General features: G+C 38.1%; 1 protein-coding gene across 1 annotated transcript; it reads left to right on the forward strand.

Annotated features, from left to right (window-relative positions):
* Positions 1–1,947: 1,947 nt before the first annotated feature.
* LOC131937449 (meiosis 1 arrest protein) lies at positions 1,948–17,339 on the forward strand. Its single transcript, XM_059294897.1, has 14 exons — positions 1,948–2,097; positions 3,977–4,045; positions 6,172–6,329; positions 7,121–7,306; positions 7,969–8,082; positions 8,238–8,361; positions 8,804–8,899; positions 10,938–11,017; positions 13,518–13,607; positions 13,950–14,105; positions 14,245–14,390; positions 14,694–14,811; positions 16,243–16,380; positions 16,847–17,339. The coding sequence occupies exons 2-14, from the start codon at positions 3,988–3,990 to the stop codon at positions 16,976–16,978; spliced, it is 1,596 nt and encodes a 531-aa protein (XP_059150880.1). The 5' UTR covers positions 1,948–2,097; positions 3,977–3,987; the 3' UTR covers positions 16,979–17,339.
* Positions 17,340–25,259: the final 7,920 nt, after the last annotated feature.

A 25,259-nucleotide genomic window follows, 5' to 3' on the forward strand; every position in this document is an offset into this window, starting at 1 on the left:
TAGGTCGGCGCACGGGGACATATGTCCCCCCCCCCGCCCCCCCCCCCCCCCCGCTACGCTACTGGATTTATATAAATGATACAGTCTATTTTTATCAGTTTTCGCCTAATTACCCCAATGTTCCTACAAAAAAATCAGCCTCTCCCCTAAAATGAACCAAAAACTAAAACTTCGAGCTCCAATATCAATAATTTTAATTAGAATCAGCTTTTATTATTATTTTTTATTTTACGGCATACAAAGTATTCGAAGTCATACTTCTTAACGCCATCCCACATAAAGTCTATCATCGTCTAATATGTAACACCCATTCCTAGTGGTGGGGCGTCTTTAAGATCTTACTTTATAACTTATTCATCTTTTAATAAGCGTACTGTGCTATTACATAAGGCGTGAGTAGTGGCTTATCATATTCTTATATCATGTTACGGTAGTGGTGGTTAAGCGTCGTGTAATAGGCCCTTATAGGGCTGGTAAGTAGGTCACCAACCAGTTCTACGGCTCAATAAAACCTGCATGAGCCATAGAACTATTTATTGACCTACTTACCAGCCCTATAGGCTGCAGAGGCGTCACGGTGGCGGGGGTTCGGAACGCACCGGGTGACACCAAGGCAAATAACTGCAAAACTTACTAAAAAAAACCACGACGTAAATTAGCTAACTATAGAGAAAATAATGCTGTATTAATAGCCGACTTTAGATAAACATTGTTACTAGTGACTGAACACCTTAAATATATCACCCGGGAGTGCACAATTTAAAGAGGAAATTGTTGAATACTTTCAATCAACGACCGGGATGGGGTCCCCAGCTAACGAGCCTCATCTGCCCGAGAGTTTGAACTCGATACTTTTCGGTTTAGCAACCATGAGCTTTACCGACTCGACCACACCGACCCCATATCTCCTAGGTTACCTTGAAAAGGACCATTTTCCCCCACTTGAATTAATAAGTGGATTGATATAATTACGTGCACAAATAGACGCCATTAGGCGAAATGGGAGGAGGGGGGGGGTGATAACAATCGCAACTTTCACAGACAAGCAATGTACTGGCCTGAACGTAATAAAAGGCAAAGAGCTTCTAGCGGATTCAAGCGTTGGACATATTTCCTTGGTCACTATAGAAATAATGTTCCTATTCATTAGAAATAGAGTTCGTAGTTCAGACCAAAAGTGCGTAGCTTTACTAATTTGAAATACATTAAGAAAAAACTATATAAAAGTACATATACACATGCTTACACACATACATCTACGTGTAGATGGCATAGTATTAAATTATAGGTCTATGTAGGCTTACACACATACACACACACACACACATACACACACACACACACACACACACACACACACATATATATATATATATATATATATATATATATATATATATATATATATATATATATATATATATATATATATGCAATTTATTTGTTTCTTGAGGGTGGGGGGTACCATGAGGTGTCGCACCGGGTGACTATAGGGCTGGTAAGTAGATCACCAACCAGTTCTACGGCTCAATAAAACCTACATGAGCCATAGAACTGTTTATTGACCTACTTACCAGCCCTATATCCTAATCCTTAGGTTGTATCAATTATATTTTTGTCAAAGTTTCTGCTATTTTTACTCGGTTTAATATTTCATTTCCCAAGCACAAACAGGAACTATATGTAAGCTAATTATTAAATAATAAAAAATACTGTGAATAGTAAACTAGTAAAAGTTATGGAATATTAATTTTGTTCCAAACTAGATTTTCCAGTTAATTGGAAACACAGTTAAGATGACGTGTTTCGTTCACGTTAGGATTATTTTTTTTTGCAGCCTAGGGCCCTAGTCTACTTTTCAGTTGCTTTTTTTTAAGATTTAATTTTTTTTACTGCTATAAACTATTTTATAAGCTATAGATCTAGATTCAACAATTGTTTGGCCCGATTGTCGTCTGCTAATCTAAGTTACCGTTTAAATTAATTAAGTAATAGATCTAGATCTAAATCTACATATAAATCTAGAATCTAAGTTATTTTAATAGCAAAACATAGCATAAAATAATCATAATTGTGTATTATTAAAGAGTTCTGGAGGTACCCTTGAGATTTACTTTACTTTATTATTTATTTGCTGAGTTTTTATTATGAATATAATATTAATTACAACAATTAATTAATATTCAGCATTAAAGTTAAGTTAAGTATTTCTAGTCTAGATCTAGATCTAGAGTTAGCCTACTAGTGTAGATCTAGGAGTAGGACCTACCTATGATTAACAAAATAATTCTATCCGAGTTAGGTATCCGATGCCTATATTTATTTAACTATATTTTAAATTATTATTAGCACCACCTCTAGCAGGTCTAACGTCTGGGGAAGGACCTAGTCTGTCTAAAGTCTAAGTATAGTTCTATCCTACTTAACTTTGCTTAGGCTACTCAGTGGACATACTTTTACTAATAGTAAAGGAAATTTTCTGCAGGGGTAACTTGACATGTGACGTCATTTTAGAAGTTGCGCGGGGAATCGGTCTGCCTATGTCGACGTGTGACAATGTAGCGAGAGGTGGGGGTACAAAAATAACTCACAAAAAAGCCTGACGTCATTCATGAACGATGCATTAACCATATTGCTAAGTAGGCCTAGGGCCTATTGAAATGTGCAGACAGTGTCACTTTTACATAAAAGATTGCCACTCGGCAGAGGCGTAGCGACCCTTCCCGGCGCCCGGGGACAAACTTTTCGATTTGCACCCCCCTCAAGATTTTGATTTGCACCCCCCCCTCAAACTTTCGATTTGCATCCCCCCCCTTGAGATTTCCATTTGCACCCCCCTCAAACTTTCGATTTGCACCCCCCCTCAACCTTTCAATTTATTTTTCCAACCCATTTTGGCGCCCCTAAGGTCGGCGCCCGGGGACATATGTCGCACTATAGATTGACGACGCATTCACAACAGGGTAGTAAACATTAGGGCAAATTAAAAAAAAAAACGGGAATATTCTTAGATAACACTAATGGGGATGGCAACTCCAGTGCAGTCGGGATATTGGCATTTAAATATTTTTTTTCAAATTTAAAATACTTAAATTAATTAAAAAAATTGAATAGAATCGCGTAGAAATAAGAATTGCGCACAAAATGAACAGCATATAAATAATCAGTGCAAGTCCCCTGTACCCTTATATATGATGAAGCACTGAGGAGTATAACTGTGAAAACTGTCAAAAATTTCAAACTTCCTCTAAATTCTGTATACGAGAAAGTAAAAAACAAATATACATCCAACAGGGCGTTTTTACAAGAACCAGTATTTATAATTTAAATATTCAACAATTAAAGATAGGCCTAAAGAATATCACAACATTAGCTAGCTAAGAGGAATATACCGCTGAAAATTATAATCCATTCTCAAATATATTGAAGGTCCTATAGGCTTACTAGATATATACATTTTCTCAAAAGTTTACATTTTCAGACTAAATTAATAAGCTTTAGAAATTTATTTGTTGGACATGAAGATAGATAGCAGGACTCAAACTTTGTGTTTAAAATGTTAAAATCTAATCACGTCACTCATATTTTACATAACCATTCTACAGTGACATCCCTTTATCCGTATTTCCAATGTCTCTGTATTTTGCAGTTATATCCCTTTACTCTATTGGCCAATGTCTGTACGAAAGTAAATGTTAAATTTACACTTTAAAATGACTAACACATTTTCCTAAAAAAATTGTATTTACAAATGATAATACCAGTCATAGTACTTCTGGAAAATCGGCCCGTCGTATTGTTTTTATTTTATTTTATTTTTTCCACAACCTTAACTTTAACCCTGGCAACCCTGATCCCGAAAGCGATAAACCTAGATCTGCTACTTTATTATCATACCGGCACTGTCATATGAACCCCTTTTATTCCTTTTGTTGCCATGTAAGCTGTGTGATTGATCGTGTTTTATATTTTATAGACACGGGATAAATGTCGACGGTTAAAATGGACGAGAGCAGTGGCCGCACGATCATGTCCTATCAACCAGGTAGGCGAAGATCAATGTACTGACTTTTTTGTGCTTTGTTTTCAGTCTAATAGATGTTTTTTTTTCTTGTGTAACGGCCGCTCACTCCACAATCATCATTGTCAGGTACTTAACAATCGAAGGTCTCATTAAAAATGAATCAGAATCCTGCATCGTTAAATTACTTGCTAAAGTAATCGTTTGAATTGATGCTCTAAAAATGGCACAGGAAGAAACAACGAAAAAAAAGTACTAAATACTGGTGATGTCGGCTGGACTAATTAAAAAAACCCCCTCCGATTACAACTTCATCAAAATGCTGTGACATATTGTCGCTCTTGAAGTATTGATTTACATTTCACGATTAAGAAGATTCGATTTCGAGTGGCAACTCTTATGGTATCGAAAAAAAAAAACAATTTTAAAATGACAACATTCTACAATTTTCTTTCCACAAGTGCACGCTTTTATTTTTCTACTTTGAACTTTCTTTTGCTGCTGCTATGATAGTATACACCAGGGGTCTCCAAACTTTTTAGACCGAGGGCCACATTAACTATCGAATTTCAGTTTGGGGGCCAGTTTCTTCCAGGCATGTCTTTGATTTCTCTGGGCAAAGGTCATCAACCATCACCAACAAACGATTTTTCCTTAGACAAAAAGATCTCCGCGGGCCGGATGAGAGGACTTCGCGGGCCGCATCCGGCCCGCGGGCCGTAGTTTGGAGACCCCTGGTATACACATTTAGACAATTCTTTTTTTCCAGTACACAGCATCTATCTTTACACGCATCGTTTGTAACCTCACATCTATACAGTGGCGTAGCGAGGTCGGGTGTCACCCGGTGCGGCACTTAATAGTATCACCCCCCCCCCCAGAGGCGTAGCGACCCTTCCCGGGGTCAAACTTTCAAATTTTCGATTTGCACCCCCCCCTCAAATTTTCTACTTGCGCCCCACCCCCCTCGAACTTTCGATTTGCACCCCCCCCCCCTTTAAACTTTCGATTTGCACCCCCCCCCTCGAACTTTCGATTTGCACCCCCCCTCAAGTTTTTCTCTATATATTTTGCTATTTTTTGCCTTGGTGTCACCCCCCTAAATGGTGTCACCCGGTGCGGTCCGCACCCCCCTCCCCCTCGCTACGCCTCTGCATCTATATAAGTGGTTTTTAAAACCTTTTTGGTAGTACCGAACCCCACCAGTTTCATATGCGCATTCGCCGAACCCTTCTTAATCTATCGTCCGCACAGACAAAAATCAATCGTGAATCAAATGAGTCGGGTGTGTGTCTTGACCTCCGCCGAACCCCTGCGACTGACTCACCGTAGAGCGGGAATTCGAATGAACCCAAATTAAGAACCACTGATCTATGTATTCACATAATTTGTCACCTAAAATCCATTTGTCACCCATCTTTTGTCACCTAACATCCATTTGTCACCCATCTGTTGTCACCTTAGAACCATTTGTCACCCATCTTTTGCCACCTAACGTCCATTTGTCACCCATCTTTTGTCACCTAACATCCATTTGTCACCCATCTTTTGTCACCTTAGAACCATTTGTCACCCATCTTTTGTAACCTAACATCCATTTGTCACACATATTTTGTCACCTAACATCCATTTGTCACCCATCTTTTGTCACCTAACATCCAATTGTCACCCATCTTTTGTCACCTAACATCCATTTGTCACCCATCTTTTGTCACCTAACATCCATTTGTCACCCATCTTTTGTCACCTAACATCCATTTGTCAGCCATCTTTTGTCACCTAACATCCATTTGTCAGCCATCTTTGGTCACCTAACATCCATTTGTCAGCCATCTTTGGTCACCTAACATCCATTTGTCACCCATCTTTTGTCCCCTAACATCCATTTGTCACCCATCTTTTGTCACCTAACATCCATTTGTCACCCATCTTTTGTCACCTAACATCCATTTGTCACCCATCTTTTGTCACCTAACATTCATTTGTCACCCATCTTTTGTCACCTAACATCCATTTGTCACCCATCTTTTGTCACCTAACATTCATTTGTCACCCATCTTTTGTCACCTAACATTCATTTGTCACCCATCTTTTGTCACCTAACATCCATTTTTCACCCATCTTTGGTCACCCAACACCTACCCAACCAGCTCGGACGGTTCTGCTGGACTTGAGCTCACCTCTGGAGAAGCAGGCGGCGAGAGCTGTGTGCGAGGCGCTAGAAAACACCCTGTGTATGAGTTCTAGGATGGACGGCCAGCCCCGGATCCCACTGATTGCTATTTACTTACTTACGTCTTATCCCGAAGTAAGTAAACATCAGGCGATGGCTGACATCGTTAGTGGGAATTACTTGGATTAGGGGATAGTTGGTTGCACAATTTTGAAAAAAAAAAAGCGACATTTTATTTAACCCACCAAAACATGTACAACTTAAATGTTCTCAACCATAGTACCACCGTGGACTGGATGTTTTTTTTTAGTGTGTATGTAATTTGTGTATTAACTTTATGGTGTACAGGGAATAGACGTACATATCATTGTATGGATTGGCCGTTCTTGGGAAATAAATAAAAGCATAAGTTTAATGAGTTCGCTTTTTTAAATATAATTTTAAAAAATCCATAGTCGTTACATTTTCTGGCCCGCTTTGAAAACGTAGTATTTAGAAACAGTGTAATGTGATGGAATGATTTTAACTAATTTAACCCACACCATTGTTTCTATAAAATTTTAATGCAACACGCTTTTATGATTTCCTTGTATAAAACTGTTTTATTGGTTAGCAAAGAACAAATAAAAAATAAATCAAAATTCGTTTGAGCAGCCTCAATCAATCAGTAATCGATTACACGTGGACTTCCTATCGAAAACAATAATCTGTTATGGTACAATCAAATCCTTTGGTTTTTTTAATACAGTAAAGTAATTTATTGAGCATAATTTTCGCTGAAACGTAGACTCTGATTCTATGAAAATCTAACTAATAGAACTATATATATATATATATATATATATATATATATATATATATATATATATATATATATATATATATATATATATATATATATATATATATAACTTTTAAATATACAGGTAATATTGCCACTGTCCTGCACAAAAAATAACTTCGTTCGGTTGCATGCAGCCATAGAGGACATACGTAAAATGCTGGATGATGGTTTATCAGAACGCAAGTCAAAGAGTGAGGAGCCATGCCTTTACCAGGCGGTACTAGAGTCATGTAACCAATACAGACGATACATAGCCAGCCTTCCTCAGGTGTGTAGGCATCTACGACATTGCAACTCCCACGTCAATTACCTCTCGGTTATTTCACCCGTCGTTATCTATCAACTACCGCTTGTCAAGTACCCCTGTCAATCCACCGGTAATACCGCCCCCTTTTAAAATGGTCAGCGCATCTATCTTTACCGCAATCCATGTCCACATCCTTTTTCATATCCCTACTCTTCGTCCAGCTCCCTATTCCTAACTCCAAATTAACCCTATCTCTAACTCTTGGTTCGTACTGCTTTTTAAAAAGGAAATTCCAGACTTTTCTCAGACATTTTGGAAAAAAAAAACTCCTGACAATAAAGATAATAATACAGATGGCAACCTAGCCCCATCGTTTAAAAAAAAATTAAAAGAATTGATATTCTATATTGATACATTTCTAACACTTAGATGACTTTTAAGACCATTGTCAATTATGACTGAATTTATTGGTAGTGTAGACCTCGCAATACCACTTGAATAGAGAAAATAGTTGGAGTAAAACCTCTAAAGGCGAGCATTTTTGTAAGTCGGAAAATACAAAAAAAAAAAAACCAAACATGAGAAATATATTTTTTAATACCCCTCCCCCTTAAAAAAAACCCTCCAAACAACAAACAAACAAACAAACAACAAAAACGAATGATGAAATTTTTGTTGTTCAGGCGCCAATCAACTTTAACCAACTGGAAGTAATTATAGTAACGGGTAAATCCGGAGATTGTGTACACAAGCAGCTAAACGCACTACCAAATGAAGCGGATTTAACTGTTTTTAAGGTTGGAATGTATTTAAACTAATCAGTTAAATAACCAACAAAAATATTTAATTAACCTACTAAAATTGTAAATCAAAAAGGTGAAGAATGGCATATGATGCTTGATGCGATTATGTTGGTTAAGATTTTGGTTGTGTAGACTTTTGCCCCTTTCAGAGAATTGTCAGCGCTACAATCAGCAGTAGCCAGCCCCTAGACGTGATCCCAGAAAACTTGGATGTAAACAATTTTGCGCCTAGTGACGTCAGCAGTCTCGTCGATGTATTTGATCTTCAAAGTGGTGAGTCGAAATACCAAAAGGATGTACATAATTTAAAACCTAAAAAAAAAAAAATTATAAATATATAAATAATATAATTAATCATTTTGAGAGAAGGGAGGCATAAAGTGTTCTTTCAGTGCAGTATGAGATAATCCCTCACATATGAGACAATGTATGCATACGCAACAGTGGCGTAGCCAGGATCGTCTCAAGGGGAGGGGGGGTTCCAATTTTTACCCGGGGACAAACTTTCGATTTGCACCCCCCTCAAACTTTCACCCCCCTCCCCCTGCCTACGCCACTGATACATCGAAAATGTTTTAAATAGCTTGAATTTAAAACTAAACAGTTGTATTAATACTCTAATACGTTGTAACCATACATACATACATACATGAATTGTAAAAAAATTCTTTTTTTTTTAGTTTAATAATGCTATTGAAATATTTCTCCTGTAAAGATCCGCTTTCCCTACAGAAGTTTTTCTATAACTGGTTGATTGATACATCAAGCGAGTATGAAAATATGCATTTGATTTTGCCAGCTCCTAGTCCAGGTAGGACGGTAGGGTGGGATAAAAATGATGGGTGGGATAGGACTGTTGGGTGGGATAGGACTGTTGGGTGGGATAGGATTGTAGGTTTGGAATCGGACTGTTGGGTAAGGGCAGGTTAAACCCCCCCAAAATACATATTTAAGTCAGAAATGTTGATTTTTGAAAATCTATTGTTTCTGAAACTACATTCAATTCTGAACATTTTTGTATAATCATTTTGCAAAATTTCGTATTGCTAGTATTTTTTATAATTTTTTAATTAATGAGACTAATGACGTAATTGACCTATATTAAGCAACATTTAGCAACATAAAAATTAAAAACTAACTAAAATAGATGTTCTTATTGCTGAGTAAGAGGCACCAGATGCAATTTATGTAACTGGGAGGTTTTAAAAATGACTTATTTGGTATAGTTTTCGCTTTTTCTCGTTTTTTTCAAATTTAGTATATTTTTCACTATTTAGCGTTTTTCTCAAAATGTTACTTTCCAACAAAATAGTACCAGTTAAATCACTATAACTCAAAAACTACTTGAGATATTTAGCTGAAATTTTGCACACATGTTTACTAACCACTGCTTGTAAAGGTGAACTAAAAGAATTTCTATATCTTTGAAACTTATCATTTTATTAAAAAAAAGCTAAGTCTACTCCCTACTTTATGGAAAAAATTTAGGTCTCACATTTAAAAAATTTGGCTAAAATCCATTTTTTATTATTTTCTAATTGTTTTAGTTCAACTTTTTTGTAATTGCGTATATTACAATATATTAAAGATTTGTGTTATTCTGACAAACAGAAGCTGAGTTATTGTGATTTCAATGAGAGCTAATTTTGAGCTATTTTACCCTAAAAATGACACTTTTTAGAAAATATTTTCACAAAACCATAACTTTTAGTGATTTTTTTTGCATTTTTTTCATATACTATGCTATTTACAACTTCCTTATCACTCAAAAAAGTCCTAACACCTAAATTTCAATTTGGGGGTTTAACCTGCCCTAGTGGGATATGACTGTAGGGTGGGATAGGACTGTTGGGTGGGATAGGACTGTAAGGTGGTTTTTGGTGTAGTGGGTAAGTCAGTCAAGTGAACTGCCCAAACAAGAATTATTCCAAACTAATGGAGCTGACGTAAAGTCTCTTCCAAGTTTCAACACCAAGCAACATCGACTTGCCTTGGAGAGACCCGTAAATAGAGAGTATTTTTTTATAACCGGCCCATCAACTTACACCAAGAGACGATTCAAAACAACAGTATTTTTATTTATATCCCATATATTTATTTCGTTTGTAATGTTAATTAAATATAATTTTCAAAGTATGATGATATTAATCAGCTCAACGAGATATTTCTATCTAACAGTTTTCATGTTTCCATCTTCAGCGGTTGTGTTTATTTATAAGATTATTCGGGATCTCCCAATTTTGTTAGACGACACCCTTCGATCATGTAGACATGAAATATCCTTAGGGGTCATCCATAAATGACGTCACGCTTTTTTGGACGATTTTTACCTCCCCTCTCCCCTCCGTCACACATCGTCACAAAACAGTGGCGTAGCCCGGAATTGGTCATGGGAGGGGTTCAAACATTTTTCCAAATGTATAAAATTATATATATATATATATATATATATATATATATATATATATATATATATATATATATATATATATATATATATATATATATATATATATATATATATATATATAAGGCTGTGAGTCCATGGGAGGGGTTATAACCCCTAACCCCCCCCCCCCCCCCCTTGCCTAGGCCACTGTCACAAAAAGCCACAACCCCCTCAAAATTGCAGTTGAATTTTTTTTCGAAACATCGAGATTTTTCCAAAATCTTGTCTGAACTGTCAAAATAGAGTATTTTAATCAATTCCTATTGCAATTTATTAAAACAGTTTTCTAAAACGCGAAATAATGGCTAAAATTCATTTTCTAACATTGGTCACAAAATTTCGGACCCCCCACTAAAAGCATGTAGGCCTGTCAACAGAAAATCTATTTTTTCCTCCACAGCTGATCAGGCTTTGGTGCTTAAGTGTGATTTTATAGAGCGGATGCTCAGCCCTATACAGCTCCCATTTGAAGAGTACTTTGTAAGCTATTCATGTTGAATGAGGGTTTCAATTGATTTAATTTCTTTTTTTGATGACGCGAAATTAATTACAATTTTACGATTACATCGGTAACTATGATTAGTAAAAAGTATTTAATGGTAAATCGTGTAAAAATGACAAAACTATCAGTACACCATGTCTAGATGCCGGGGTCTATCATTACACTAAACGTTTATCCAGTCTTATGGCCTTTGACCCATCGACGAATCATACAATTATAATATATCCCATTGATCATTAGTCTCCTTCGAGCAATATGTGTTAATTCCTGCAATATATTTCATTAAAAAAAGCTTGCACACAATTAATAATAATAATGCGTGCAGGGCAATAAAAAGTTTTTCATTTTCAAACACTTAAAAAGAAAAAAGTGGATTGATTCTTCTTGATTATTGCCCGCAGGCGGTCAACAATCACCTGCAGGCAATCAACAATCTCCTGCAGGCAGTCAGCAATCACCACGCCGTGTGGTGCCTACTTCCTGTGGTTTGCTGTCTATTCTATCCACGGTATCCCAGCTTTTCTTCCCGGCCACCAGTGTTTGCTTGAATCAGCTTGTGAGGATTATTAAAGTAATTAATTGCCACCATTCAAGAGATGTTATGAACTATGTCATATGGAAATGGCATGAAAAGATTCTTTTTAAAACACTGTCATTTTTAGAACATAAAAACGTTTTTGTAACGACCACTTGAAAAGATTAATTTAATCTCTTTTTGCGCCCTGAGCTTTTACGTTAATTTAGACTGTCTTCCATTGTGTACCGTACCCCAAAAGATTCATGGTTTAAAAAATAACACTTAATTAAGCTGAAATCTTATTTGTTTGGACACGTGACTTTTTAAACTTCCGTATTGTCAGCTCAAGCCTTAATTCCTTCGCTCACTGTCGTGTGTTTGTTGACCAGCATGAAAAGAACACAAAGCGAGCGCACGGTCGAGTGGCAAAACAAAGCTGCAATACATTTGTCAAACTGCCTGACTGGTTGCTTGCTGTGACGGGATGGGGCGAGAGGGGCGTCAACATTTTTCTGTCACATAAACCGTTTCGGTATCAACTAAAATTAAGTCATATAATAACCATACTACAAAACTCTGGGTTTAAATTTCACTGAGACGCAGTACCGTGGCAAAATCATGCCAGACTTAAAACATTTTAACGCGGTTAATGTAGCCCGTTGTTTTAACTCTTTATATTGATTATGACATTTATTACATTTAGACATATTGTTTCATACACTACAAGAAAAATAAATATGGAGGCTGATACGTACAACTAATTTGGTTTTTGTACCATTATTTCAATATTCCATTAGTATATTAGTTAATTGATTATTTTGTTCAATTATAAAACAACAGACTGTGAACTATTGAGTTAGACCAGGAAACATGCATGCGTGCTTCATGATTATAACGGATCTTTTAACTCGTAAACACTAACATCATTTGTAAAGTACATAGCTCGCTAGTGGTTTTACAGTTTACTTGGTGCAAAAAAAACCAAACAAACAACAAACAAAAACAACTAAAGCTAAAATAAAACACAGCATTGGACAAAAAATAAAACGTAATTCTAAAATGTTATGTTAGCTTTTGTTAACACCTACATTGTCTAACTTAATCACAGCGCGTGAAATCATAATAGAATAATAAATTATAATGATATTTTAAGGCTACACTTGAAGTATGATAGTTTTAGCACTTTTAATGGTGACTACACGCACATGTAATCTTGGGTAAACTGTACAAAAAGCTGACATTGATTTAACGCTTTAATTGCGTTCATTGCAATCGGGTGGTTGCCGGCATTATTAAAACTCCAATCGTTAGAAATCATTTAGTGCCATTTAGTCGATCAGTTTATTTCCTTAGGGAATTGACGCCCGCATGAATAGTAGTAAGTAAGTAATGTACCCTTTCAAAAGATTGCCTATGAGAGAGGAAGTAAGGTCCCTTTTTATTAAAATTCGATATAGATCTTGTAAAGAAATGCATGATCAGCATTATGTCCTGCTGTTTTACTTTCCACAACTCAAATCAGATACAAACTAAAGCTGAGTGGACTCAGCGATTTTTTGCTAATTTTTGTCCGTATATCGAGCTGGATAGTTTCAAGTAAGAAAACCATACACGCAAACATTGCTGCTCGGGCGTCTCACCTCACTCAGGTGCTTGGCTAGCTGGAAATATTCCTCTTGTGATTGTTGGTCACACTACGTTTTTCGGTACAGTCGTACTATTGACGTCTTTTGTGTAAGGGTTCAGAGGTCAGTGCTATATCAAGAGCTAAACACGTCAATATGGGGGAGATTTAAACGTCTAATGTGTTCATGTATTCATGTCGATTGTTGACAAGTACTCCATTATTTATTTTCTAAGAAAAAAAACAAAATATAAATATAATTCACGTCTAAACTGAAATCCCCCCCCAAAGACTGTTTCTTTACAAAACTAACTTAATGTATTCACGACAATCACAGAATCTACATGCCGAGTCGACGTCTTGCAAGCATATTTTTCCAACACCCAGCAAAGCTAAAGGGATCAAAGTTCCAATTTATCAGCTCAAGGTTTGTCAAGTTTTATTGTTCATTCAGGTTCAGTTAGTCTGTCTTTCAGACTTCTCCGGAGGGAGAGAAGGGGGCACTGGTAAAAGTGTATATTTTCTATATAAATTCCCCCCCCCCCACCCAAAAGAAATGCCTGAAAGAAAAACCAGTTTCAGTATTCATTCTCACTATTCCTCCAGTCTTGCCACCATTTATTTAGTCTTATGATCAACTCAGCCTTATCACTCATTCATATTTACCATTAGTTCATCCTTACCATTCTTCCTGTATTACCATCACCCTTTTCAAATGAAGTTAGTTTCCTAGAATGACGTTCTACGCATGTCCTCCTTGTTGTGACAGGTCCTGAAGAGCCTGGACCGCAACACGTTGTGCGAGTCTGTGTTGTTCGGTGTCCCACTGGTTGTTGTGGCCACGGCCTGCTGGAGGATGGACTGGGAGCTACTGGAGAAGAACCAACACCATTTCCATTCTCTCTGTCACGCGCTCACAGAAAAGGTTCGACGCCTCTGACGTTAACTTCCATTGTGTATTCTCGCCGTGAGATCGATCCAGCTTCAAACATAGCATAATTAATATTTAAACTGTAATTACCATTGTGGTTTCACGCAGAGTTATCAAGTAATAATATATGCAGGATCAGGTACTTCTTACCCAAATCGATGACCAGCACAATGCAGGTAGCTCATCTAGCGCACGAGAATGGCCCCAGCCGCGTCCTCAATGCGTCAACACAGCCCCAAAACCTGCGGGCTTTTTCATCTTGATGCCTTCCGAGCACAGGTAGTTATGTTTACATGTTAAAACAGACGAAACACAAACGGCGTTCTCGTTAGTAAACAATTTTTTTCCCGTTTGGTATTTTGGTTTTATCTGCAAAATGATAAAAAAAGTGGTGTTTGTCGTATGCAAATACCTTAATGTTACACATTGAAGGACAGGACCGTTAAACTTTTACATGACAGTTCTATGCTGATAAAATACTCGTACATTTATTGCACAGCACAATATACTGATAAACAGTGTTGTACACTATTTTTACAGCGTAAGGCTCCTAAAGATTACTGTAAAACTTTTATTCTCCAGCACTATGCTGATCAAGAGTGTCGTGCCCAAAGAGCTGCTGCTACCCTTGACCCAACCCATGAGTCCAGCTGCTCACAACGTAGAGGCTGATCTGTGTGTCAGGTCCTCGTTGTCTATGGTATGAAACAGTTTTTTTTGTGTGTAATTGGTCTCTGGTATGATACATAGTACTGTTCTTCTTCAAAATTGGTCTTTGACATGATGCATACCACTTTTGTCTATTTGGTGACTGCCATGATGCATACCACTACCTCTATTCTTTCTTACGGCTATTGGTGCAACATTATACAATACTAGCGAAGACCTAACTTTATTTGTAGTTGGTAATGTGTGTAGTGTCAGGTTAAAAAACCCACAACACGAGATCTATGTTGTTTTAGCATAAAAAATATTAAATTACTCCTACAACCTCACACTGACTTCGACGTATTCGATTTATTCACAACTCTCCTCAACATTAAAGCATTGTTATGTTCCATGTATTATTGATTCAGTGTTCCTGGTTAGCGCATTAGTCTTCAAAGTAAGGAATAAAGAGAAACTTATAAGAAAAAGCCATCCACCACAGAGCATCACAATGTTGTAAGCCATCACCACAACGTCAGAATTAAACCTAAGACTTTTCTTGTTACTTCTAATTGGACAGGCCGTGCTCTGTTCCATCAAAGTCTACACTGACAAAATGACAGGCGACCTTAAAAAACGCGTCATCTTGACACTTCGTGTGCTCTTTGTGCTGGGGCAAAAAGTATTAGAACGTGTTTTTTTTATATGTTGGGGGAATGTATTGGATTTGGAAAAAAACATCTGACAACTAAAAAGGGAATGATGATTATGCATCGAACCAAAATAAGTCGTGAGATAGCCTTCATTTAAAAAATAACAATCTACTATTTCTGTAAATGTTGTTTTGTGTGTGTAAGGACAGAGGATGACACATCATCAATACTTCACCCGAGACAACGCACTGATCACATGGTCAAAGCGTGTCTCAATGTCAGATCACAAGTTCAGTGTCTACACATACACCAACACGGAGCCTACATCGTCGACACTTTTATACATTCACTCTTTACGAGAACTCATTTCTACGCGTGATATCATCATTTATAAACCGTTTTTAATTGTTTGTTGGGTCAGCGTGGACAGATATAGAGCGTACGACTGCTTACACGAAAACTTCGTTCTGTTCCCTTGATATAGTCCGTAATACGTCGGTGGGTCCATCCAGCTCTGATAGGTACCAGACTCACGTGGTAGAAAGAAAAGACCGCGGGGCATAGTGCTGACCTCACTTTCCTTTTATATGCCAAAGTCACAGAAATAGGTGAACTCCACATCATCTGCGCCATAAAGTAATAGGTTTGAAAGAGTAACTTTTTATTTTTCGCTCTAGTTTCATTAACTAAGCACTAAAATAAATAAAATAAAATTAAGAGAATCATGCAGACAAATCTACCACCTTCGGGAAGTTTATATATTGTATAAATATTCAAAAATATAACCATGCGTTGCACTTTTTTCACAAGTTGAAAATATCTTTCAACAGGTGGAGCACCTAGACGAATTCAATCCTTTACATTACGAATCTGGTTTGTGTAGGGCCTTGAAATACAGCAGTCTGCCCAAATCTGCCGTAGACAAGACAAGAGCGAATAAGAGAAAAAATGAAGCCCTGCAGGGAAAGGTAGGTGGCTTACATTATATTAAATCATATACATAAATCCACATAACAACACAGTTTTTCTTGTACGTATAAAGGAAAAATAAGCAAAATTTTTTAACCAAAAGTAAAGCGTTGGTCGCATTTAATGACCAACGCTTACAACCGTTATCATTACACTTCCCAATTCCAGGGGCCTATCATTTCACAGTGTCTAGATGCCGAGGGTCTATCATTACACCGTGTCTGGATGTTGGGGGTCTATCATTATACCGTGTCTGGATGTTGGGGGTCTATCATTACACTGTGTCTGGATGTTGGGGGTCTATCATTACACTGTGTCTGGATGTTGGGGGTCTATTATTACACCGTGTCTGGATGTTGGGGGTCTATCATTACACCGTGTCTGGATGTTGGGGGTCTATCATTACACCGTGTCTAGTTAACGAGGGTCTTTGATTACAATCAATGCTATATTCATTGATTGCAGTCTCAAGCCAAGCACAAACCAGCCGAGACGAAGACAACTGGGAACCGATTAATAGCTGACCCCTGGTCCTATCCACTGATGAATTACGCTAAAACAGCTGCTTCAAATGTGCCGAGACACAGCAAGCACTAGTTGATATTTCGGTTAGATTTGTCTAAAGTTTCACGGCTTTCGATTCTACCAAATCTTTGTGTGTTGTTCTGTCGTTATATAAAATTTAATTATTCTCATGTCTTCAGTTAATTCGCCAAAACGCCCTTACATCCTGTTATTGTACTTTACTCAGTTGATGTGCCGCCTTTGTTTTGCCTTATAGATTTAACTAAATTTACGTGAAATGTACATATTATGAAAAGTGCAAATCAATATATTAAAATTGTTGTAGCAAAGACGTTGGTCGAGTTTTAAATCGATTACATGTTTATTAAAATTTAAAGTTTCTTTGAACAACCCCGAGAGTTATATTTTCGTCACAAATCTATTCTGTATTTTAAGAAATCATGTCGTTGTTTTGATCTTGTGATTTAAATAATTTAATTTATTACTGTCAGAAATATCAAGTAAGATGATGAACTAAACTCGGTAGAGCAACAAAGCGAACCGTCAAAATGAACTTACTTGAATGTACTTCTATTCTGCCTAACACAACATTATTAAACATTCACTACAATGTACTTTCCCCCGAACAGTTTATTTCTAAAAACACTTGTTCCGGGTCAACCATTTTGAGGTTAAAAAAAGAATTTCTGCGACCGTGCAAATATAAAACACAAAGAATTTGAATAGCGGTTTATCGTTTTGTTGTAATTTAAATTTAATATCTAAAATTATCTAAGTTCCAAACTGTGTGGGTATGTGTGTGTGTGGGGGGGGGGGGGGGGTAGTTCAGAGAAGGTTTAGGGTTTCCTATAAATGTTCTAGAACATGTGGCTGATGGTCTGGGGCATGAAGTAGTTATATAGGTTACAGTGTGGGTGGGTTATTTAATAGGTACACGATTGTCTATGACCAGCGAGACCGAATCGGTATGATTGTTGCATGCACATGAAGATTGTTACACCTGAAGATTGTTACACCTGAAGATTCTTACATTTGAAAATTGCTACACCTGAAGATTATTACACCTGAAAATTGTTAGATCTGAAAATTGTTAGATCTGAAGATTGTTACACCTGAAGATTGTTACACCTGAAGATTGTTACACATGAATATTGTTACACCTGAAGTTTGTTACGTCTGAAGATTGTTACACCTAAAAATTGTTACACCTGAAGATTGTTACACCTGAAGATTGTTACACCTGAAGTTTGTTACTTCTGAAGATTGTTACACCTGAAAATTGTTACACCTGAAGATTGTTACACCTAAAAATGGTTACACCTGAAGATTATTACACCTGAAGATTGTTACACCTGAATATTGTTACACCTGAAGTTTGTTACTTCTGAAGAGTGTTACACCTGAAAATTGTTACACCTGAAAATTGTTACACCTGAAGATTGTTACACCTGAAGATTGTTACACCTGAAGTTTGTTACACCTGAAGTTTGTTACTTCTGAAGATTGTTACACCTGAAAATTGTTACACCTGAAGATTGTTACACCTGAAAATTGTTACACCTGAAGATTATACACCTGAAGATTGTTACACCTAAAAATTGTTACACCTGAAGATTATTACACCTGAAGATTGTTACACCTGAAGATTGTTACACCTGAAGTTTGTTACACCTGAAGTTTGTTACTTCTGAAGATTGTTACACCTGAAAATTGTTACACCTGAAGATTGTTACACCTGAAAATTGTTACACCTGAAGATTATACACCTGAAGATTGTTACACCTAAAAATTGTTACACCTGAAGATTATTACACCTGAAGATTGTTACACCTGAAGATTGTTACACCTGAAGTTTGTTACACCTGAAGTTTGTTACTTCTGAAGATTGTTACACCTGAAAATTGTTACACCTGAAGATTGTTACACCTGAAAATTGTTACACCTGAAGATTATACACCTGAAGATTGTTACACCTAAAAATTGTTACACCTGAAGATTATTACACCTGAAGATTGTTACACCTAAAAATCGTTACACCTGAAGATTATTACACCTGAATATTGTTAGATCTGAAGATGTTACACAACAACCAGACTCCGCTAAAGGTGATGCCCTGTGTTTAATTATTCTATCGCGTTTATAACGGAGATAAATTACAATTTACCAAAACGTCCACGAGTTACAGATTTTACACGAGAAGTTTTACAAAATATTCCATTAAAATATTGTTTTCTTTATAAACGAACACAAACATTGCCCCACAGAGACCAAAAAATACTATCTGATAATTTTACATTAACGCACAAAAGTTATCGGCGTACAATTTCCACCCCTGTGGCTTTATTAGCGGTTCTTTAACTAATTCATATGAACTCGGGTGTGCTCAGAGATTGTCCTCAATGTTATTTTATATTGATATTTAATACTTTGTGGTTAATTATACGAAGTCAGTTCATAGCTAGGTAAATTCAGCATCATGATTTACAATTTATTTTGTTATTAATTTTGTCCCTTGTCATTCAAAAACTTAAGATCCGCCAACCAAAATTTGAAACTAAAAACAATTGCTATCAAGCATTGAATTGACCTGCTTCATTATAAAACACGACAACACAATTGAAGCACTATGTGAATCTGTGCGTTGCTTTAGGCGCGGCCACATTTGAATCCACACCAGTGAACTTGTATACAAGTTGTCCGCCATCTCCCGAGTATACAAATAATTGCTGTTTTCCATCGCCCATTTGCTCAGTTTAAAAACACACCGCCTCATTGTGTGACCGTCCCCTCTACGCTCTACTCTATTCTCTGTTGACCAATTACTGCTCTGTTTTACCGTGATGTGTTTTGTCAACAGCATCGTACCGTAACGACGCCATGCTAACATTTAGACCACACTCACAGTGTGGGAAAACAACATTCTTGTCAAAGCTTATAAGAACTATAACCTTGTCGACCTAGAGTTAAAATACGAACTATTGCTGAATTACTTCAATTCCCTTGCGGTGAAAAATAATAAAACGTATATCTTTAAAAATAAATTTAACACTAAAAAATCAGCGGGTCTAAATGTGTTGGGATTTGGGCTGAAGTTATTCATTTGAGTTAATCTGTAATTACTTAGCGTATAATGTTTCTTTCGTGTAGAAACCAGAATAGTTATAATGTAGGAACCGTCACAGAAATGAGTATATAGGCTGTATCAAGAAAGTAAGGACAAAACTATCTTCCACCACAACAGACAACTATACCAACCTTGGAATAACGAAAATAGAATATAAATTATACTAAGTGTAACTAGAGATTAACAATGTTAAAATAAATTCATATTCATATAATTATCTTTACAATTTGGAATCTTACAAGCGTATATGTTCTAGCAACGCCGAAAATTTTTCTACTGTATCTCTTCTGTGGTGTTGCTTTTACCTTTATTTTATTTTGCATTTACTAATGAGATTAGACTTTAATATAATATTTTTACAAATAATTTTTTAAAAAGACTAGAAATTATTCATTGCGATTTTTCTTCTTTTTTTTCATTTATCTCTCCAAGTAAAAATTTAAGTATTTTACAAACAGGCTAATAGTATTGGCAAAAATTTATAGCCATAATAAATCAACGATCACAACTGAGTTGGCCAATTAAACCAACTATATTGGTGCCAGTTCTCTTCAAATTGTCGTTAGAATAATTTCTTCAATTACCAATTGAAGGAGCGAAATTGTACGAGAGGTTCCATCGACCGAGCCTTGAACGTATGTGACATAAATCTTGGCGTGTTGCTGGCAGTCATCTCCCTTGTGTTGTTCGACACTACAAAAGGAAATAATCTGATTGGTGTGGCGAACGTCTCACAGGCGTGTCTAAAAATGTTTAATTAGAACACACAGACATGACCTCCCACTACATCTTGTAAAGTTGTATACAAATGGCTAACTGCGTCATGTACACATTTTGTGTACTACTGGTCTTCCATACAGAGGCGTAGCGTCCCTTCCCGGCGCCCGGGAAACACTTTCTATTTGGCGCCCTCTCGGAAACAACCTTTCGATTTGCACCCCCTCCCCCCTATATATTTTTTATATTTATAATGCAAAACTGCAGCAAAAATGAGATTTTAATTTGTTTTTCCAACCCATTTTGGCGCCCCCTAAGGTCGGCGCCCGGGGATTTATGCACCCCTTCCCCCGCCCCCCCCCCCTCGCTACGCCTCTGCTTCCCTAACTCATACACTCCACACACTCATATAGGAGTATGATAAGAAATGGCTACATCAAAAATAATTTACATATTAATTACAGGTGTAATGTATGGAGTTAATTATTGTTTTTAATACATAATTGGTAGAGTAGTTCTCAGCTGATGTTAGCTTACCCAGTTCCAACTTTCGTGACTAATAAAACCCTGTATACCTAAAAATGTTATAAAGAACGACAAAATCTACAGTCATGACATGTCAAAATCTACAACGTCATCATTCGACAGCTAGTCAAGAAATGACAAAATCACCAGTTAGTCAAGAAATGACAAAATCGCCAGCTAGTCACGACGAATGAGAAAACAGTCGTGAGTTTAAAAAAACTGATCCCCGTCACTCGGTATTCTGCTGGTCAACCCAGCGTGAGTCTTGTGTCAGCTCTCATTACTTTAACCCCCTGTCGTCTTGGCCAAGGGATTCCCCCATATACTTAGTCTAACATCATAATACTAGGCACAGGAGAAACATTTTTCACAACATGAATTGTAAAGTTATTTCCTCAGATGATTGTAATCGATATATTTTTTTAATCATAGTGCTATTTAAATGTTTGCCTTGACATTTAAGTTTTCTATTAAAAGAAACGAAACGTTCTGAAAGTATTTAGTTTCTTAAATAGATCTAGAAATAGTATTTATTATTACCGGCAAATTAAAAACAAATCATCATGGGATGTCTGCCCTTATACACACTTGACAAGACAACATATCCCAACCTTCAGATGTAAACTAGCATTAGATATCTTTCTTTACATTTCGCCCTACGTAACACAGCTTCAACTCAATTATATATTTTTATATTTTAATATCGCATTATTTTAAAATAAAATAACCTACTTTTATTTTTTGTAATCAACTTTAAATAGCTTTTTAAAATCAACTTAAAACAAGTTATTATCACAGATATTAATAAAAATGCTACACTGCATGGTAATAAAGCACGATTTTAAAGATTTAACCTTCTCTTGCCATCAAGTACAATCAATAGATACAATTTTTGAACGCCTGTCTATCGCAGATGAAACACTGGCAGTGAATGCAATAAAAAATCAAGATCAAACAGCTCTTTATTCGGAGAGCATCAGCTGTAAACAGTAAACAGCTTACATTGATTCGCGTTGTCTCCCCTTACCAAGGGCCGTCACCGACATTAAATCTGAAGTTTGAGGTCAAAAGATATTTCTATAGTCTTTGAGATCGATCAATGAAGCTGCTGTTTGATCAGATTTATTTGATTCCAGAATCTGGCTTCATAGGGACTTTTCATTTTATTACTTTTTCAAATTAGAACAGAATAACAGATATGATTTTATGTTTTCATGTTTTTCTACAGATCATAAAAATTATTATAAAAACTAATGTTAGTTTATAACTAATGGAAGACCGTTTTATTATTTTCCACAATTTCTAAATTCTAACCATATATCCCATTGAATTTAAGTTTATGAGCTAGAAAACTGAATATAATGAATATCGCGTGAAAGAAGAGTTCCCACGACACCAAATCAATGCTCTAATCGGAAAGATTTCTCTGCAAGCTACTTAAACTTCCAGGTGAGCGATCACACATTTCTCGCTCCCACCTTCTCACAATGAGCCGGGGTAGAAGTTTGGACAGAAAATTCTTTGTGTCTATAAAAAGGTGGAGACATTTTTTTGAAAAAAAAAATCTTGAGCTAAAAATAGTCAGATCGAACCTAGTGGCTGTGACAAGCTGAACTTGTTTTCTCACCATCACGCTCTTTAAGCCGATTAGGTGAGGATGCACGCTACGTTGGCTCTTTGTGTTCTAGGGCAGTCACTGCGTGGAAGGTCAAGAATACGTGGTTCTGGTGTGGGCATGTAGACAATGGTTCACCCCAGCCAGTTCAACACTACAGTACCGGGCTCTGGGCATGTAGACAATGGTTCACCCCAGCCAGGTCAACACTACAGTACGGGGTTCTGGGCATGTAGACAATGGTTCACCCCAGCCAGTTCAACACTACAGTACGTGGCTCTGGGCATGTAGACAATGGTTCACCCCAGCCAGTTCAACACTACAGTACGGGGCTCTGGGCATGTAGACAATGGTTCACCCCAGCCAGGTCAACACTACAGTACGGGGTTCTGGGCATGTAGACAATGGTTCACCCCAGCCAGTTCAACACTACAGTACGGGGCTCTGGGCATGTAGACAATGGTTCACCCCAGCCAGTTCAACACTACAGTACGGGGCTCTGGGCATGTAGACAATGGTTCACCCCAGCCAGGTCAACACTACAGTACGGGGTTCTGGGCATGTAGACAATGGTTCACCCCAGCCAGTTCAACACTACAGTACGGGGTTCTGGTGTGGGCATGTAGACAATGGTTCACCCCAGCCAGTTCAACACTACAGTACGGGGTTCTGGGCATGTAGACAATGGTTCACCCCAGCCAGTTCAACACTACAGTACCGGGCTCTGGGCATGTAGACAATGGTTCACCCCAGCCAGTTCAACACTACAGTACGTGGCTCTGGTGTGGGCATGTAGACAATGGTTCACCCCAGCCAGTTCAACACTACAGTACGGGGTTCTGGGCATGTAGACAATGGTTCACCCCAGCCAGTTCAACACTACAGTACCGGGCTCTGGGCATGTAGACAATGGTTCACCCCAGCCAGTTCAACACTACAGTACGGGGTTCTGGGCATGTAGACAATGGTTCACCCCAGCCAGTTCAACACTACAGTACGGGGTTCTGGGCATGTAGACAATGGTTCACCCCAGCCAGTTCAACACTACAGTACCGGGCTCTGGGCATGTAGACAATGGTTCACCCCAGCCAGTTCAACACTACAGTACGTGGCTCTGGTGTGGGCATGTAGACAATGGTTCACCCCAGCCAGTTCAACACTACAGTACGGGGCTCTGGGCATGTAGACAATGGTTCACCCCAGCCAGTTCAACACTACAGTACGTGGCTCTGGGCATGTAGACAATGGTTCACCCCAGCCAGTTCAACACTACAGTACGGGGTTCTGGGCATGTAGACAATGGTTCACCCCAGCCAGTTCAACACTACAGTACGGGGTTCTGGTGTAGGCATGTAGACAATGGTTCACCCCAGCCAGTTCAACACTACAGTACGGGGCTCTGGGCATGTAGACAATGGTTCACCCCAGCCAGTTCAACACTACAGTACGGGGCTCTGGACATGTAGACAATGGTTCACCCCAGCCAGTTCAACACTACAGTACGGGGCTCTGGGCATGTAGACAATGGTTCACCCCAGCCAGTTCAACACTACAGTACGTGGCTCTGGGCATGTAGACAATGGTTCACCCCAGCTAGTTCAACACTACAGTACGGGGTTCTGGTGTGGGCATGTAGACAATGGTTCACCCCAGCCAGTTCAACACTACAGTACGGGGCTCTGGGCATGTAGACAATGGTTCACCCCAGCCAGTTCAACACTACAGTACGGGGTTCTGGTGTGGGCATGTAGACAATGGTTCACCCCAGCCAGTTCAACACTACAGTACGGGGTTCTGGGCATGTAGACAATGGTTCACCCCAGCCAGTTCAACACTACAGTACGGGGTTCTGGTGTAGGCATGTAGACAATGGTTCACCCCAGCCAGTTCAACACTACAGTACGGGGCTCTGGGCATGTAGACAATGGTTCACCCCAGCCAGTTCAACACTACAGTACGGGGCTCTGGACATGTAGACAATGGTTCACCCCAGCCAGTTCAACACTACAGTACGGGGCTCTGGGCATGTAGACAATGGTTCACCCCAGCCAGTTCAACACTACAGTACGTGGCTCTGGGCATGTAGACAATGGTTCACCCCAGCTAGTTCAACACTACAGTACGGGGTTCTGGTGTGGGCATGTAGACAATGGTTCACCCCAGCCAGTTCAACACTACAGTACGGGGCTCTGGGCATGTAGACAATGGTTCACCCCAGCCAGTTCAACACTATAGTACAGGGCTCTGGTGTGGGCATGTAGACAATGGTTCACCCCAGCCAGTTCAACACTACAGTACGGGGATCTGGGCATGTAGACAATGGTTCACCCCAGCCAGTTCAACACTACAGTACGGGGATCTGGGCATGTAGA

Source organism: Physella acuta, unplaced genomic scaffold (assembly GCF_028476545.2).
Source record: "Physella acuta isolate Inbredline_101_S28 unplaced genomic scaffold, ASM2847654v3 ptg000210l, whole genome shotgun sequence".
Lineage (NCBI taxonomy): Eukaryota > Metazoa > Mollusca > Gastropoda > Physidae > Physella > Physella acuta.

What these genes read in the sequence shown, in the direction of transcription:
- LOC131937449 (XM_059294897.1), top strand. Translation starts at nt 3,988, where the DNA reads ATGTCGACGGTTAAAATGGACGAGAGCAGTGGCCGCACGATCATGTCC. An exon ending in GATCATGTCCTATCAACCAG is followed by an intron (nt 4,046 to 6,171) that starts GTAGGCGAAGAT and finishes CTACCCAACCAG; the next exon opens with CTCGGACGGTTCTGCTGGAC. An exon ending in TTGATGCCTTCCGAGCACAG is followed by an intron (nt 14,391 to 14,693) that starts GTAGTTATGTTT and finishes TTTATTCTCCAG; the next exon opens with CACTATGCTGATCAAGAGTG.